The following is an 18,656-nucleotide window of genomic DNA, read 5'->3' as shown; positions in this document are numbered from 1 at the left end:
CATCACAGGATAATAGTTCAATAAATTCTAACCTTTCACAAACTTGCTTCTAATGGCTAACAATTATATTTAAGATTCTGTCTCCTGGGATGATTCTAATTATATTGTTTTTATTTTTAGGTAAAAAGTTTAGAATGGAAGAACAAAGAAAACCAAGAAAGGGGATTCTCATTTTTGTTTTCACATTTTAAAAAATATTACTTGCCTTATATTTTTCCAAACATCTGCAAGGAAAATAGTTTGTATCATCCTGTACTTGGTATGTAATGTTTGAAATTTTCTAAAAGATCACATAAGAATAAAATATCTCTGAGTATAAGGTTGGCATTTGTTACTTACAGACAACTGACCACATTTACTATTTGTATTGGTTTATAGAGATACTATACCCAGATTCATGCTGAAAGTGAATCTATATTAATATGAAATTTTCACCTGGTGCAGTGGCACATACCTTTAATCCCAGTGGCTTGGGAGGCTGAGACAGGAGCATCGAAAGTTCAAAGCCAGCTTCAGCAAAAGCAAGGCACTAAGCAACTCAGTGAGACCCTGTCTCTAAATAAAATACAAAATAGGACTGGGGATGTGGCTCATCGGTTGAATGCCCCTGAGTTCAATCTCTAGTTACCCCTGCCCCCCCCCAAAAAAGAAATTTTCATTGAGAATGAAGAGATTTTTTAAAAACTTATTCTCTGCATCTCATCTATTAGAAAAGTTAGTTCACCAGAAATATATGTTATTGAAAATTAAACTGAATTATAACTTTTGGTATGATCCTTACACTGTATTCTAAATTTTCTTCTTATGATCCCTCAAGGGTCCAATCCAGTGTTAGTCTTTTTTATATGGTTAATTTCATTGTTGTATATTTTGGTCATATCTTGTTCAATTGTTGGGAATTTTGCCAAGGTATCTGTCAGAGCCTTGAAGCTAGAACTTGTAGATAAATCCTAAGTTAGAAGCAGACCTTTGCCAAAGGCACTGGTAATCTGTATGTAGAAATATCTATTTTGGGAAAAGATGTTCCTTAATGCCAAGTTTATGTAATTAACAGGCTCAGGCAAAACCTCATACTTTGTATGACTTCAGAATATTGTGTTTCAGTCTTAGGTTAAGTGAAGTGACTTCTCATTTATTTTATATGGTTCTGGAAGTATTTTTGTACTTAGACAAGATTCATTGAACCTTTTGATGATATTTTGCAAAAAGACATGTTTTCGTATATTAGCTTGGTATATATAGTTTACCCCTCTGGGTTCCATGCTAGCATCTAGCAAATTTTAACTTGCTATTTTTTTTTTTAATAAAGCTACTTCTGGGGTGGGAGGGGTGGGGGGAAGGGAAAAAAATAACAGAATGAATCAAACATTACCCTATGTAAATTTATGATTACACAAATGGTATGCCTTTACGCCATGTACAAATAGAGAAACAACATGTATCCCATTTGTGTACAATAATAAAAAAAAATCAGCTTACTATATTGACATGGCCATATCAATGTTTATAGCAGCTCAATTCACAATAGCTAAGCTATCAAACCACATAGGTGCCCTTGAATAGATGAATGGATAAAAAATGTGGTACATATACAAATGGAGTATTAGTCAGCCATAAAGAAGAATGAAATTATGGCATTTGCAGGTAAAGGGATGGAACTGGAGACTATCATGCTAAATGAAATAAACCAATCCCCAAAATCAAAGGCCAAATGTTCTCTCTGACCTGTGGATGCTGACTCACAATAGGAGTGGGGGAAGGAAAGGGGGATGGAAATAGGAAAGACAGAAGAATGAATCAAATATAACTTTCCTATGTTCATATATGAATACACAATCAGTGTAACTCTACATCATGTACAACCACAACAATGGGAGGTTATACTCCATGTATTTATGATATGTCAAAATACATTCTACTGTGATGTATAACTAAAAAGAATAAACATTTTTTTAAATTATATTTACACAAGGATGTATAACAAAAATAAATAAATTTTCCATTCTCAAAAAAAAAAAAAAAAAAAAGCTACTTCTAAAACCAGAGTCTCAGCCGAGGGTTTTCTTAAATGCTTAAAAATGTAGGTTTATCTAAGCATAATTCTTTTCCTTTCATTTTGCTTAGATATCCCACAGATGAGACCAAAGCCACACTATGTCATGATAAAGAAGGATGCTGAAACCAATGAAGCTATCTATTGTACAAAGGAGCCTTTCATTAAAGCTCGTGTTATTGTCATTCGTTGGCTAGTTTCTTTCTGGCTGGAGCCAAAACCACATACAGGACCTCATATTCCTGGGATGGAAGGTGAAGTCTTGCCAAAGAATATTCAGGTAATAAACAAATGAGACAAGCTTGTTAAAGTTATAAATGGCTCTTATGATTTAGTTTACAATTTTAGTTGTCTCAGTTGTATAGTATATTTTAAACAAATAATAGTTATATTTCATTTGCATAAATGTATCCTGAAAATACAGATTTTAACAATTATTATAGAAGTGATATTTTCTTAATAAAAAAATAAAACTTGGACAACATTGAACATAATTTTAGTTGGGTCTCAGTTTCAGCTTCTAATTTATTTATGTATTTACTTTAGTTGTACAGTAGTCCCCTCTTATCACAGGGAATACATTCCATGACCCTCAGTGGATTCCTGAAATTGGAGATAGTACTGAACTCTGTATCTACTATATATTTTTTTCCATATTCATCCTTACTTATGATAAAGTTGAATTTATAAATTAGGCACAGTAAGGTATTAATAACAATAATAATAATAAAATAAAATATAACAATGTTATGTAATAAAAGTTATTTAAAGCTTATGAATTATTTCTGAAATTTCCGCTTAATATTTTTAGACCACGGTTGAGAGGGTTACTGAAACCATGAAAAACTAAACAACAAATAATGGAAGACTACTGTAACGTTCTAAAAATATTGTGAATTGTAGAAATAAATTCTTTCAAGTGGAAAGAACAGCAGTCAGATGGTAGGACCGTGATAATCCTTTTCAAATTCTATGCATTCACAGAATGCAGATTTATAAAAAGTCCTACCGCCATTCCTTCCCCCTTTTTTCAACAAAAGACACTCAGTCTGGAAATGTGATATAAAATTACACAGCTATACAATGGAGGAATGGATATTTGGAATTCTGGTTTTGCTTACCTCTTTTTCATATTTCCTTTTCGTGTTTTCTTTTCTCTCTTTGTGTTTTCTCTCTTTGTGTGTTTATCTCAACTTGTCTATATTACAGTATTTTTTCTTTTATTTCCTTTTCTCGGATTTCCATGTTGAATTTTTAAAATCTTAAAATGTGCGTGTTTTGTGTGCTTTCTTAAATCTTTTTAAAAAAAGGTTGGAGGTATAAAGTATGTTCATTAGAGTTCAGAAAATTTGACTTTTATTCTTCCTAGTCTTCTTTTTTTTTGTCTGTGGAAGTCTACATGGTATGTTTCCCCCAAAACTTCATTTCAAATTCTCTAGAAAGAATTATTAAGTGCAAAGACTCTGAAGCAGAACTATTTTTCTTGTCCTAGAATATCATACTTTATTTTTTTTTTAATTTTTAGTTGTAGGTGAACACAATACCTTTATTTTATTATTTTTTTTGTGGTGCTGAGGATTGAACCCAGTGCCTCACTTGTGCTAGGTGAGCCCTCTACCACTGAGCCACAACCCCAGCCCTCATAGATTTTATTGATTGTGAAGGCATATTTAACCCATTGAGTCATGTTTTCAGTTCTATAAATATTTCAGAGAAATTGACAGGTACATTAAGAGATCATAATGTAGAGTTTATGATATAATTTATTGTCACTAATATTAATGATATTAAATTAATATTGTCACTAATATTAATTATATTAATATTAAAGTATTTTGGACATTAATAATAATAATGGGACTGGGGAGGTAGCTCAGTTGGTAGAGTGCTTGCCTCACAAGCACAAGGCCCTGGGTTCAATCCCCAGCACCGCCAAAAAAAAAAAAAAATAATAATAATAATGGCTTATCAAAAGAATAGAACTCTAAAAAACATAAATATTTATCAGTTACCATAAATAGTATATTTATTGCTCAGTTTGTTCATTTTTTAGGTTTTCCATAAAAGGAATGATGGGACATAATGGGTTAAGAAGGCATATTTAAATTTTCTTATTTTATGGATGACAAAACCAACACCAAAAATTGAATACCTTAGCAGAAAGTAATGTACATTATCAGAATAGTGCTATGGCTACCATTTAATGGTGGTAATTTACTTATTACCACTTCAACACTTTGGTTCTTTTCTTAGGGTTAGGCTTAATCTTCAGTCTTGGTGAAAATTGTTATTAAAATACAGAATTTCTCTCAAATGTTCCAGGATATTTGTTTAGTTTTATTTCTACTTTTTCTGTTATAAATTTTGTTCCCTTTTTTGTTTTGTGTCATTTGTTTTGTTCACTTTAGAAGTATTTTTAAAAATTAAAGCATCATTTGGTAAGTAGTCCAGTGTTTTTACTTCTAAGTTACTGTTTTCCAAGAACTTAAGCTGCATCTGTTTACATTATTCTTTCTCATAGCTTTAACTGTAACTTGTTTGAATTACTTAAATTGATTACAGGTAGGTGATTAGTTACCACACATTTTGGAATTTCTTTGTGTTACTTGGATATTGAGTTACTTGTAATGCTACTGAAGTATTTAGAATGGATTCTAAAGGAAACTCTGTTTGGATTTTAAAGGAAGATGTAAGTTACTTGTAGAATGCTTTGTATTCTTCCAGTATTTCCTAAAAACCATATTCCCAGATAAATGATTATGACTTTGTTTCCCTTTGTTTTTATTTTAGAGAGCAGCTGCTAGTTTGGTATCCAGAGAAGAAAACAAAAATGATAATGCTGATAAAGCAGACAGAACTACAGAACCAGAACAATCTCATTCTAATACAAGCACTCTCACAGAGCGAGAACCTAGCTCATCGAGTCTCTGTAGCATTGATGAAGAACATCTCACAGACATTGAAATTGTTCGCAGAGTTTTTTCTTCTAAAAGAAGTAATGTAAACTTTGTCACAGAAATATTTCGTCAGGTAAAATGCCTCTCAGTATTTTTAAGTTGTAATAAAGACTTTAATATTGAATATATTGAGTTTTAGCTATTTAAAATTTATTTTTTTATTAATTTTTTTGGACCTTTATTTTATTTATTTATTTATTTATTTATTTATATGTGGTGCTGTGAATGGAATCCAGGGCCTCACATGCCAGGCAAGTGCTCTACCACTGAGCCACAGAACCCAGCCCACTAAACTTTATTCTTCATGAAGGTATTTTTTGAAGTTCATATTCAATTTTTTAAACTATATCTAATCCTTTAGTGTGTTCCATTTGATTTTTATATATTTTAGTTTAATAACTTTTCAGGTCCTCATGCATGCTAAGCATGTGCTCTACTGAGCTGTATCCCCACCATTTACTTTTTTCCCCAAGTCCTTCTGTTTTTTTTTTTTTTTTTTTTTTTTTTTGATGCTATTAATTAAACCCAGATAAAGCAGATAGGCATTTGTTAGTCAAGTACTCTACCACAGAGCTACATCCCCAAGTCCAGAATGATTATTTCAAATTTCTCACTTACGGATTGAAACTTTTCTATCATTTGACTAATAAATTATAATAAATTTGTTTTATCTTCCTTTCTATGATCAATACAAAGTAATTTATGAATATAACTGATATTCCATAGTTTCACTTTTCTTTTTTATTTTTTCTTTCTTTCTTTTTTTTTTTTTGTACTGGTGATTCAACTCAGGGGTGCTTTTCCACTGAACTATATTCCCAATCCTTTTTATTTTTTTTATTTTGAAATGGTGTCTCACTTAAGTTGCTGAGCATCTTGCTATGTTGCCCAGGTTGGCCTTGAATTTGCAATCCTCCTGCCTCAGACTCCTGAGTCACTAGGATCACATGCATGAGCCACCATTCCCTACCATAGGTTCACCTTTGTCCTCTATAGAGCATTCTGAAATTAAAGTTGATTAGATAAAGAGGAAGTATTTAAGATAGATGGAAATTCCAAAATGCACGTTCTCAAGCACTTAAAAATTTTGTGGAAAATAAACTCTGTGAAAATTCATTGCTCTTTCTAGCAAAAGTAAACATTATTGAGTTTTGTAGCTAGGACATCATTCAAGTCTTAAAATAAGTAAGTGGTAGATCTGGAACTAAAACATCCAGATCTTGATTCCTATAGTTGTTGGAAATTCAAAAACTCATTGAGTGATTCAGGTTTTCCATTATTGTGTCAGTTTGATCTGTTTATTTTTTTTCTACGAATTTGTTTATTGCATTTATTTTCAAATTTATTAATGTAAAGATTATTCTTTAACGATCTTTTTACTCTTAGAAGCATTTATATTCATGTTCTTCCTTTTCATTCCCACTAGTATTTGTGTATTGTATTTTAATGTTTATTTGTCTATTGTTTTGATTTTGTTTCTTTTGGATTTTTGCCCAGGAATTTGTTGTTTTATTAATATTTTCAAAGAATGAATTTTTGGCTTTGTTGATTCTCTGTGTATTATATTTGCTTTTTTCTTTTTAACTTTTCTTGTTATTTCCTTCATTCTAATTATTCTTGATTGTATTGGTGGTTCTTTTCCTAGCTAATTAATTTTTAGACTTCATTTTTTCTCATCTAAATAATTTTTAAGGTATTAATTTACTTAAATGTATTTTGAGCTGCGTTTTAAACATTTTTAGGTGGAGTTTTCTTTCTTTTTTTTGTGTATGTGTGCTACTGGGGATTGAACCCAGGGCTTAGCACATGCCAAGCAAGTGTGTAACCACTGAGCTACCTCCCCAGCTCTTTTTACAATTTTATTTGAAGACAGGGTCTTATGATTCTCCTACTTCAGCTTCCCAAGTAGCATGGTAGCTTGCACAACTATGCTTAGCTATATGTAGCTTTTTTTTTTTTTTTTTTGGTAATTGCTTAATCCTAAATATTTCTTGTTTTCATAATAAAATAATAACTTCTTTGACTTATTATGAGTTATTTAGAAGTGTTTAATCTTCCAAACATTAGATTTTTCTAGCAGGGCATGGTGGTACATGCTTGTAATCCCAGGGATTCAGGATGGCTGAAGCAGGAGAATTGGGAGTTCAAAGCTAGTCTCAGCAATTTATGGAGGTTCTAAGCAATTTAGCAAGACCCTGTCTCAAAATAAAAAATAAAAAAGGGTTGGGGGTATGGCTTGGTGGTTAAGTGGCCCTGGGTTCAATCCCCAGTACCAAAAAAATGAAATAAAAATAAATAAATAATTTTTTTTTCTAGTTTTTTTTTTCTTACAAGTTTCTAATGTGATTTTCTTTTGGTTCAAGAATATAGGGTTGGGGATATAGCTCAGCTGGTTGAGTGCTTGCCTTGCAAGCACATAGGCCCTGGGTTCAAATCCCCAGCACTGCAAAAAAAAAAGAATATAGTTTGTATGATACTAATCATTTAAAACAAGTTCCAAGGGAGGGGGGGATGGTAAGAGGAAATACTGGGGAGTAAAGTTGGTCATATTTATTTGGATGTTTAAATATGTCACAATGAAGCCCGTTGTTCTGAAGGATTATTTTGCACCAATAAAATTTTTTTAAATTTATTTCACTTTTTATTTTATTATTTTAAATATATTTTTTAGTTGTTGATGGACCTTTATTTTCTTTATTTATTTATATGCAATGCTGAGAATTGAACCCAGTGCCTGACACACACCAGGCAAGTGCTCCACCACTGAGCCACAACCCCAGCCCCCCAATTTTTTTTAAATAAAAAAATTAATGTCCTAATATATAGTCAGTTCTCATAAATGTTCTGTATGTTTGAAGATGTACAATGATTTTTAAAATCCTTTAGATGAAGGTTAAGAATTGTGGTGGTCAACTTTTCCTTATCTTACTGAATTTTTGATTGACTTGACCTCTTAGTTATAGAGAGGAGCAAATTAAGATCTGCTCTGGACCGGGGATGTGGCCCAGTGGAAAAGTAACTTGCCTAGCAAGTATGAAAACCTAGATTCAATCTCCAACATGGCAACCGCCCCTCCAAAAAACAAACAAACATGTACAATGTTTGGATGGTGATTTGTTTGTTGGTTTTTTTTCTTAATAGTTATATTAATCTTTCTTTATTTTGAAACTGTGTAATTAAGTACATATAAGTTTATAAGTTTATTATTTTACATCTTGACAACTCAAACAATTTATATTTGTGTGTGCGCGCGCGTGCGCGCGCGCGCATGCACACATTGCTAGTTGAGTCCAGGGCATTGTTCATGCTTTGCAGACACTCTACCACTGAGCTACATCCCCGGCTCTTTTTATTTATCTATTTAATTTTTTATTTCTTTTTTGAGACAGGCTCACTAAGTTGCCAAGGCTGGCCTTGAACTTTAGATTCTTCTCCTTTAGTCTCCCTAATTGCTGGGGTTACAGATGTTCACTACCACACCTGATCCTATATTCCTTTTCCTCTGTTGGGAAATTATTTTTGGTTAAAGTGTTTTGTTTACAACTATTTTGGGTATATATGCTACTTTCTATTAGAATTAGACTCCTATCTTATCTGTTTAATTTGATCTTTTAGTACCCTTGTAAATGTGGTTGGATTTTTAAAAATCTTGCTTTTCACTGTAACATTTGTATTCATTATAGTTTCTAACACATTTAGATTTATTCATAATACTTTGTTCTTTTTTTCTGACCTTGTCTGTTTCTTTTTTCATTATCCTTCTATTTTTGCCTTCTTTTTCATTGATTTTCTTATTACACACTTTCCCTTTGTTTTTTCATCTTGAGACAGGATCTTGCTAAGTTGCTTAGAGCCTTAATTAGTTGCTTAGGCTGGCCTTGAATTTATAATCCTCCTTGTGAGCCTCCCAGATTGCTGGAATTACAGGTGTCATACTGCCCTGTCTCTTACTAAAAAAAGAGAAATGGTGTATGTTTATGTTATACCATGTGTTGTTTTGATATGTATATAGTTCGTGATTATCACAGTCAAGCTGATGAATATATCCATTGCCTTCATAGTTAGGAGTTTTTGTGTATGTTTGTGGTATAAACAGTTAAGATGAAATCTCTTAGCAAGTTTTGAGTATAAAATATTGTTAACTAGGGGTGGGGGTTGTAGCTCAGTGGTAGAGCACTTGCCTAGCATGCGTGAGGCACTGGGTTCAATCCTCAGCACCACATACAAATAAATTTCAAAAATAAAATAAAGGTTCATCAACAACTAAAAAAAAAAAAAATTTAAAAAAAATTGTTAACTACAGTTACCATGCTGTACATAAGATATCCAGAATTTATTCATCTTATACAACTGAGTCTTTTGTACTGTTGGACCAACATCTCCCCATTTTATCCACTGCCCAACCTCTAGTAACAATCATTTCACTCTCTGCTTTTATGAATTTGACTTTTTTAGATTCTACAACTAAGCAAGATCATGTAGTAGCTATCCTTCTGTTTGGCTTATTTTATAGCATAATGTCTCCCAGGTTCCTCCATATTGTTGTAAATGACAGGAGTTCCTTCTTTTTTAAGGTTGAATAATATGCCATTGTATATCACATTTTCTTTTATACATTCAAACTTTGATGGTCACTTAGGTTGTTTCTATATCTTAATGCTGCAGTGAGCATGGATGTGTAGATATCATTTATTTTGAAATAGTGATTTCATTTCCTTCAGAAATATACCCAGAAATCAGATTGCTGTATCATATGGTAGTTCTATTTTTAATTTTTTGAGGAACCTCCCATATTGTTTTTCCTAATGGTTGTACCAATTTATATTCCCACCAAGAGTGAACAAAGATTTCCTTTCCCTTTTCTCTGCATCATCAACAACACTTGTTACCTTTTTTTTTGACAGTCGTCATTTTAACAGGTATGAGGTGACATCTCATTGGTTTTGATTTACATTTCTGTGATGATTAGTGATTGAGAATTTCTTCATAAACCCGTTGGCCACTTAGCACCTTTTAAGAAATGTCTGTTCAGAATCTTTGCCCATTTTAAAAATTAGGTTGTTTTTTTGCTGTTGTTTGAGATCCTCATCTATTTGGGCCTTAATCCTTTCTCACATATTGGTTTGTAAATATTTCCTCCCTTTCCGAATTTTGCTTTTTCACTCTGTTAATTGTTTCCTTTCTAATGCATAATTTTTTGTTTAGTATAATCCTACTTGTCTATTTTTATTTTGTTGCTTGTTTTTGGTGTCACATGAATAAAATTATCACCCAGATCAAGGTCAAGAAGTTTTTTCTTATGTTATTTTCAAATAATTGTGTAGTTTCAGTGCTTATATTTAAGTCTTTAATGCGTTTTGAGTTGACTTTGTATGTGTTGTAAGATAGTAGTTCAGAGTGATTCTTTTGCCTGTTAGATGTTCACTTTTTCTAACATCATTTGTTGAAAAGACTGTCCTTTACCCATGGTGTATTCTTGGCACCCTCTTTTGTGATCAGATGATTGTACATGCAGGGATTTATTTCTGAGTTCTGTAGTCTGTTTTATTGGTGTATATGTCTGTTTTTATGCCAGTGCCATGCTTTTTTGATTACTGTAGCTTTGTGTGGTACATTTTGAAGTCAAGAAGTGCAAAATCACTAGCATTGTTCTTTTTTCCTTTCTTTCTTTTTTCCTCTAGTATTGGGGATTGAACCCGAGACTTCGTGCATGCTCCGTAGTGGTTCTTTCTTGCTCAAGGTTACTTTGGCTATTCAGGGTACTTTGTTGATTGCCATAGACGATTATGGCATATGGTAAATATGCTAATATGCTAAAATTTGGACTTGAATATCCTGGTGTCTGTCACAGTCATTTCTCATTATAAATTTATAAATTATTACTTTTATGTATTAGATTTTAGTTATAGCTAAGTCAGTGTTTCTTTCAGATCATCCTTAGTGTGTCAGTAGCATATTTTAGAAGCTGCAAGGATAAATAAACTTTGTATAAGGATAACCTGAAGATAGGAATATAATCTTCTACATTTTGGAATATAGTAAATATATCAAATCACTTGATACATAGTCTTGATAATTTTTTTTTGATAGCATGGTCTTCATTTTTTTTGATAATTTAATAAATAATAAATGGTGTTGGGAAAACTGAAATAATAGATCTAGAGATTGCTAATCTTTTATTATACTTTATGTTTTTGGGTTTTGGGTTCATAACAAAATTGAGTAAAAATTATAGTGCATTTCCATAGGAATCTAAAAAAATAAGTTAAAATTTCTGTATTTAAAGTAGAACTTCCTTGGAATTAAACTATTCTAATTTTTATAATTTAAATCTTTAAGCAAGGGTGAGCTGTTGCTACAACTATAAAATAAATAGTGCCATAGCAGGCAGTCATGATCAAATTGATTATGATAATGAATGTGCTGGAATATGAGAAAGAGAATTCAGGAATAGATTTGTTCAATTGAGGAAAGTATCAAATATTTCTAGGGAATTACTAATATTAAATAAATCAAAGGATTGCTAAACAGCATTACACTGTTGAAATCACACATTAACTTTTCATCATTATCTTGGATGTGATTTTTTTTGCAAGTTTCATTGAGAGAAAATAAATTCACTTTTGCCACTTAATTATTAAATTGGTATCTATTGAATAATTCTAGTGCATCAAGTGGCAGGTTTTAGGTTAAAGGTCTTATGATTTTTAAAGTTGACAGTAACTAATAGGTGGTGGTTCTAAAATGAAAAAGGAGGAGCAATTTAATTATTTTTATTTATAAATAAGTAGTAAAATAGAAATGTTAACCATACCACAGACATGCATAAAGGACTTTGAATAGTAAAGATTATTTTTACTTTTTTATTTTGGCATGTCAAAATTAATTATATGTTACTATAAAAATGTAGTTTGTTGTTTAATTAAATAAATTTATTTATGGTACTGGAGATTGAACTCAAGAATATTCTATCATTGAGTTGTATCCCTAGCCCTTTTTATTTTTTATTTTGAGACAGGGTCTTGCGGGGTTGCTGAGGCTGGCCTTGAACTTGTGAACCTCCTGCCTTAGCCTCCCAAGTCTGGGATTATAGTCCTGTGCAACAGTACCTGGCAAAATGTAATATTTTTGTGATGAGGAAAATGATTACTTTTTTTTTTTTTAACATTAAGACAACCTAGAAAATATCTAAAACAAAGAGTAGCAGAGATATTCCTTTTAAATTTCTAGGTATTTTGCCTTATTATTAAATTATAGATCTTGATATATGTAAAATGAAATATAAAAACTTTGTTTCTTTATATGCTTAGAAAAGCTAAGTTACCTTGTTAAATGTTATTTTTAAGAAAAATCCTTTTATGCTACTAGGAATTGAACCTAGTGGCATTTTACCACTGAGCTACATCCCCAACCCTTTTTAATTTTTTTTTTTTTTTTTTTTTCCTTTTTTGACTCTGTGTCTCACTAAGTTGCTTAGGGCCTTACTAAATTGCTGAGGCTGGCCTCCAATTTGTGATCATTCTCCCTCAGCCTCCTGAGTTGCTGGGATTATAGACATGTGGTTTTAAAAAACATTTTGTAGTCTAATTTTTATTTTTAAATTAAAATCTGTTTATCAAAATATATTTTAGCCATAATCTCAAAAAACAGTAATGACGTAAGTTGCAAAAGTAGTTTGTTATGAAACATTTTATTTATATTGAACTTTTTGCAGGTTTAGGGGGCGGATACTAGGAATTATTGAACTCAGGGTCACTCAACCATTGAGCCACACCCTCAGCTCTATTTTGTATTTTACTTAGAGATAGGGTCTCACAGTTGCTTAGCATCTTGCTTTTGCTGAGGTTGACTTTGAACTTGTGATCCTCCTGCCTCAACTTCCCAAGCTGCTAGGATTATGGGCATGTGCCACCATGCCTGGCTTTTTTTTTTTTTTTTTTTTTTTTTCCCCCCCGTGTGTTGGGAATTGAACCCAGGGCCTTGCCAACTGAGCTATATCCCCAGCCCAATATTGGACTTTTTAAGGGCACACTTAAATGAAACAAGAAATACTACCATTCTGAGATGGTACAAATGAAGCAAATCTTTGTTCCTTTCACTTGAAGTCAGTGGCTACCCACCATAAACATTTATCGCTCATTGTATTTATTTACATGTTATTTGGAGATAAAAGAGTTTTTTGTGACAGTGAATAAATGAACTTTAAAAATTGTTTATATCTCACATCAGATAGAAATGTGTTAGTGGTTTGTGGCAAAGGAAAAGATATCATTATCTCTATGTCCTCTTTTTTTCACTAGGCATTTTTATTACCAATTTGTGAAGCAGCAGCTATGAGAAAAGTGGTAAAAGTATATCAAGAATGGATCCAGCAAGAGGAAAAACCTTTGTTTATGCAAGAGCCTGAAGAAATTGTGATCCCTTCTTCAACCATACCTTGCATTGAAAATGTAGACCATGATATTTCAATGGAAGAAGGAGAAAAAAGAGAAGAGGTAAAATTACAAGATTTATGTATTTTAGTGTAAGTTTAATAGTTTCATGAAAGTATAATATGTTAACACATATACTTAAATAAGAAGGTAAAGATATCTTTTAGTATATTTTGTAGTTTAGATAATAAAACAGTTATCTCAGTACTCTGTTGCAGAGTTCTGTGATGTCACAACTTTGAAGTTAACATTGAGGTCGTATACTGATTTTTTTAAATTATTAGCTAGATCAAAGTTAGATGCTATTATATTTAGAACTAAGGTGCTAGATAAAAATGGATGTTATACGTCATTCTTTGTGGTATGATTACCAAACTAAAACTCCCCCTCCCAGGTTTGTAGTGGCTGCCTTATGCTATGAATGGCTACCCAGCACAAAACACAATATTCTGAATTCTTTCCTGAACTCTTTTGTTTTGATTAAAGAATTTGAAACTTCCTGACTTGATAAAATACAGTGGTCTGTGATAAGGAAGACTGGAGTTTTACCCACAGAGGAGAATCAGAGAAAGGAATGTAGAGGTGACATTTGGATCCCTGATTCCATTTATTCTTTAAGCCTAAAAGAATTCTTATCCTTTGGTTGTTTGCCCTTGTAGTAAATCACACTATACAAGAGACAGAAGCTGAGATGGTGTTAGAAAAACAAAAAGTTTATCTATTTTGTCTGATTTACATTTTTACCAAAAAAGGATCTTACTAAATCTGAACAGGAATAATTGTTTATTTACTTTGGTGATTAAATTTCACCAGTGGAATTTAATCAGTGTATTATAGTTGGAAAAAATAGGTTCATTTTATGGGGATACTTTGAATCTATGGGTGTATACACATATGTAGAGTACTTTCCCCTATTTGTAAAAATGGGAATTTAAAAAAAAATTTTTTGTACTGGGGATTGAACCCAGGGGTGCTTTATCATCAAGCTATATCCCAAGACCTTTTTATTTTTATTTTGAGACAGTCTTGCTAAATTGCTGAGTCTGGCCTCAAATTTTCAATCCTCCTGCCTCAGCCTCCCTGAGATTACAGGCATGCGCCACTATACCTGGCTTGGGAAAAATTAAGCTAAGAAATACAATTAAGACTGAGGGTTAGCTCAGTAGTAGAGCACATACTTATCATGCATAAGGTCTTAGGTTCAATCCCCAGCATTTCCGCTGCAAAAAAGAATAAAAATTACAATTGAAGTATATAAAATTAACTGTATAAATTATGAAATGATATTCACAGTACTATTTGTTATATACCAAGGAAATATATATAAATATTTTCCCCAACTTTTATAGTCATACTATGTCTGTGTAATCCTTTCTTCAGGTATACCTTGCATTGAAAATTTTGTAGACCATGTTATTTCAAGCCTAACCTGTATTCTTTAAACAAGAATAATAGTATAAACTATCTACATATGTAGTTTAAAAACAGTAGAAGGAATGAGTGGAGAGAGTGAGGGTGAGTTAATGATACAGGTAATGTGTATAACTGTGTTCTATTGGTTACTTAAATGGAACAACATTGTCATTAGAAATGTGAATTTTCAAAATGCCAGCAACTCTTTGTAATGGTATGCACCTAACCCAAAAGATATAATCATTCATTGAGTTACATTTCTGGTAAAGTTAGTAACTATTAAAATCATTTAAAACTTTTGGTGTAAAATTATAAAATGGAAGTAGGTTATAGATTGAGGTAATTATTCAGATAAATTCACAGTATGTGTGAGACATTTAAAAGACATTTGGAATAAAAGTGTGTGTGGGTGGTGTTTGTGTGTGTGGTTGCAGGACTATCATGTACCTTGTAGGATGTTTAGTATTCCCTGGTCCATCCCAGGGTATATTTAATAAATCCCAGTGGTGTATATCAGTTCTTGTGACAATAAAACATCCTTCCAAATTTTAAAGTGTCCTCTAAAGCATGGTGTTGCCCACCTAGAGAACCATTCTTGGTAACATAAATATGAAAAGACATCATTTTCACTTTCACATAACTTATGGTTTAGCAAGAACAGAAATATAATAAGTATTATAAAACAATGTTACTAATAGGATCTTAGAACATAAAGGAGGAAATACTTGTACTGTACCTGGAGATATCAAGGAATGCTTCTTGGAGGAGATAGAATAATACAGGAAAGGAGGTAAACAAATGGGAAAGAACTACATGGTAAGAATAACATCAATAAATGTGTGAGAAACCTTGAAAATATGTTTATTTGGCTAGCTAAGAATAGGTAGAGAAAGTGATAGAAAAATATAGACAAGGTTTCGATTTTGTTTATTAACTTGTATGCCATGTTAATGGACTTTGATTACTTTCTAGGCTCTGGAGAACATCAAAGGATTATGAAAAGATCATACTAACCCAGAGTAGAGGGTAGACTGGAAATTAGTCTAGAGGCAAGGGAGATTAGTTAGGAAGTATTAGCAAAGTTCAGAAGAGAGGTGATAAGTACTTGCAACAGGACAGTGGCAGCTGCAATGGAACTATAAGGAAGAGGGCAGGTGTATTAGCTTCTTTGGTGGTAGAGCCAGTTGTGCTTTGATAATTGACTGAGAGAGATGAGTAATGGTCAGGTTTCTTTGTTTTACAACCAGGGTAGTTGCCACTGGCACATAAATAGGAATTTTTATTTTTTTACTTTATTTATTTACTTTTATTATTTTTTTGGGTAGGAATTTTTAAAAGTGCAAGTTTGATCGTGATGGCTAAGTTGGCTAAATGGGTTGGTAGAAATGGGAGGCTGCTCAGATAGAGCTGAGTTCCAGTTACCACTTCTAATAATGGCAAAATAGTTGGTATCAGACTAAACCTCCTACATATTAACAGTATAAGCTTCATACAAAACATTTTAAAACCATTTGAAAATGTTGGTGAATTACCAAAAGTAGGAACAAAGTGGAGGGAAACTTTAGAAAGAAAACTAACACTGAGTGAAATTTCTGTTTGTATGCTTTTTACTTGAGGGATTTCTAGTCTATAAGACTTGTAACAGCTTAACCTCAGGCAGAAAACTGCAATCTTAGTGGTTAGAAGTATTAGTATTAGAATAATGGGAATTTACTACTCTTAAGTAGGATAAATATAAATTATTTTTTATTTTTTTAAGTTTGGATTCTGCATTTAATTTAGAACAGAATTCATCTTTTATAGAGCTTTAAATACTAAATCCCATTCTTTAATGTGTGAGAGAATAGAAGGGAGTTTTGCACATTAGGTACATAGAAAAATGTCTCTATATCTGAAATGCTATTAATTCTAAATAGTCATTATGGATGATTTTTTTTAACTTTTTATTTTTGTCGGTGAGACTCTATAGTGAATATAGATTGCTTTCTTAATCAGATATAAATTGTTTTGTCAGAAACTTGTTTCATAGTGGGATCTGATAATTTCATTTCCCTTTTTAGCTTACCCGACCTGTTTTAGCATTCTTATTATTGAAATGTTAAAAACTTGATATTTTGCTTTAGGAAAATGGGACCAATATTGCTGAGCATGTTCGAAATTCCAGTTGGGCAAAAAATGGCTCCTACCAAGAAGCACTTCGTAATGCCTCTGAAGAAGCCACAGAACAAAACATACAAGCTGGCACCCAGGCAGTTTTGCAGGTGGATTACTTTGTAACTATATTTTTAAAACAAAATAATCATTAAATATTTCAAATATATATAGTTCAGGATTTCATTGTATAGTATGACTTCTAAAATGTAATAAATTTGCCGCCTCAGTTATCATTATGTTATATTTTTGGTTTTTCCTTTTTTCCTTTACTTTTTAAATAACTTTATTTTATTTATTTTTATGTGATACTGAGGATCAAATCCAGTGCCTCACATGTGCTAGGCCATTTTTTACTTTATAATTTATATATTGATAAACATCACATAGACAATTCATAGATAAGCAAAGTTGTTCAAGTTTAGTACTGATAAAGGAAGAGCAAATTAAAACAGGAAAACAGGACTGTTGTGACTCAGTGGTAGAGCCTTTTGTCTAGCATGTGTGAGGCACTAGGTTCGATTCTTAGCACCACACATAAATGAATAAAGGTTTATTCACTGACAACTAAAAAAAAGGAGAGCTCAAATTCTTAAAGGAAAACAATATATATATATACATATATATATATATATATATATATATATATGTATATATATATATATATATATGTATTTGGTGCTGGGGATTGAACTCAGGGGCACTTGACCACTGAGTCACATTCCCAGCCCTATTTTGTATTTTATTTAGAGACAGGGCCTCACAGAGTTGCTTAGCGCCTGGCCATTGCTGAGGCTGGTTTCAAACTCATGGTCCTCCTATCTCATCCTCCCAAGCTGCTAGGATTACAGGTGTGTGCTACTGCACCTGTTTTTTGTTTTGTTTTGTTTTGTTTTGGGGGCGGTGCTAGGGAATGAACCCAGGACCTTGTGCATGTGAGGCAAGCACTCTACCAACTACACTTTTTTTAAATGAGAATATCTCATATATATAAGAATAGCAGAAAATTCAAATCTCACAATGAGAAAATGAGAACTCAAACACTTCATCAGTATTGAATTTGAGCATCTTTACTCATCTATGAATTGCCTATTCATATGCTTTTTTCCAAACTTTTATATTGGGTATTTATCTCTTTCTTAAGGATTTGTATATGTTTATTATATTCTTTTTTTTTTTTTTTTTTTTTTGTTGTTCATTTTGTTTCGTTGTGGTGGTACAGAGGATCAAACTGGCCTTGGACTTGCTAGGCAAGCATTCTACTACTGAATTAAATGACCAGTTCAGTTTGTTTTTTTGTTTTTTGTTTGTTGGTGGGGAGTTTGGTAACAGGGTGTTCAACCACTGAAGCCACATCATCCCCAGCCCTTTTTTTTTCTATTTTAATCTATTGATAAGAATATACTAATAGATAGATACTTGTATGTTAAGACATTCTTAAATTTCTGGAATAAAGTCATGTGCAGTGGCACATGCCTCTAATCTCAGCAACTCAGGAGGCTGATGTAGGATTGCAAGTTCAAGTCCTGCCTCAGCAACTTAATGAGGCCCTAAGCAACTCAGTGAGATATTGTCTCAAAATAAAAAGGGTTGGGGATGTGACTCAGTGGTAAAGTGCCTCTGGGTTAAATTCCCTGTACTCGCTCCCTG

The 18,656-nt window shown here is 32.3% G+C and overlaps 1 protein-coding gene across 1 annotated transcript in view; it reads left to right on the top strand.

Annotated features, from left to right (window-relative positions):
• The window catches only part of Ralgapa1 (Ral GTPase activating protein catalytic subunit alpha 1), a 217,231-nt gene that overhangs the window by 48,474 nt on the left and 150,101 nt on the right, over nt 1-18,656 (top strand). The window contains 5 exon segments of the mRNA XM_047542464.1: nt 121-259; nt 2,125-2,333; nt 4,844-5,083; nt 13,311-13,505; nt 16,979-17,116. Of these exon segments, the coding sequence (XP_047398420.1) occupies nt 121-259; nt 2,125-2,333; nt 4,844-5,083; nt 13,311-13,505; nt 16,979-17,116 (921 nt within the window).

The sequence above is a fragment of the Sciurus carolinensis genome, chromosome 2, assembly GCF_902686445.1.
Source record: "Sciurus carolinensis chromosome 2, mSciCar1.2, whole genome shotgun sequence".
Taxonomy (NCBI): domain Eukaryota; kingdom Metazoa; phylum Chordata; class Mammalia; order Rodentia; family Sciuridae; genus Sciurus; species Sciurus carolinensis.
The sequence above is the reverse complement of the archived record's forward strand: the minus strand, read 5'-3'. Positions and strand labels throughout refer to the sequence as shown.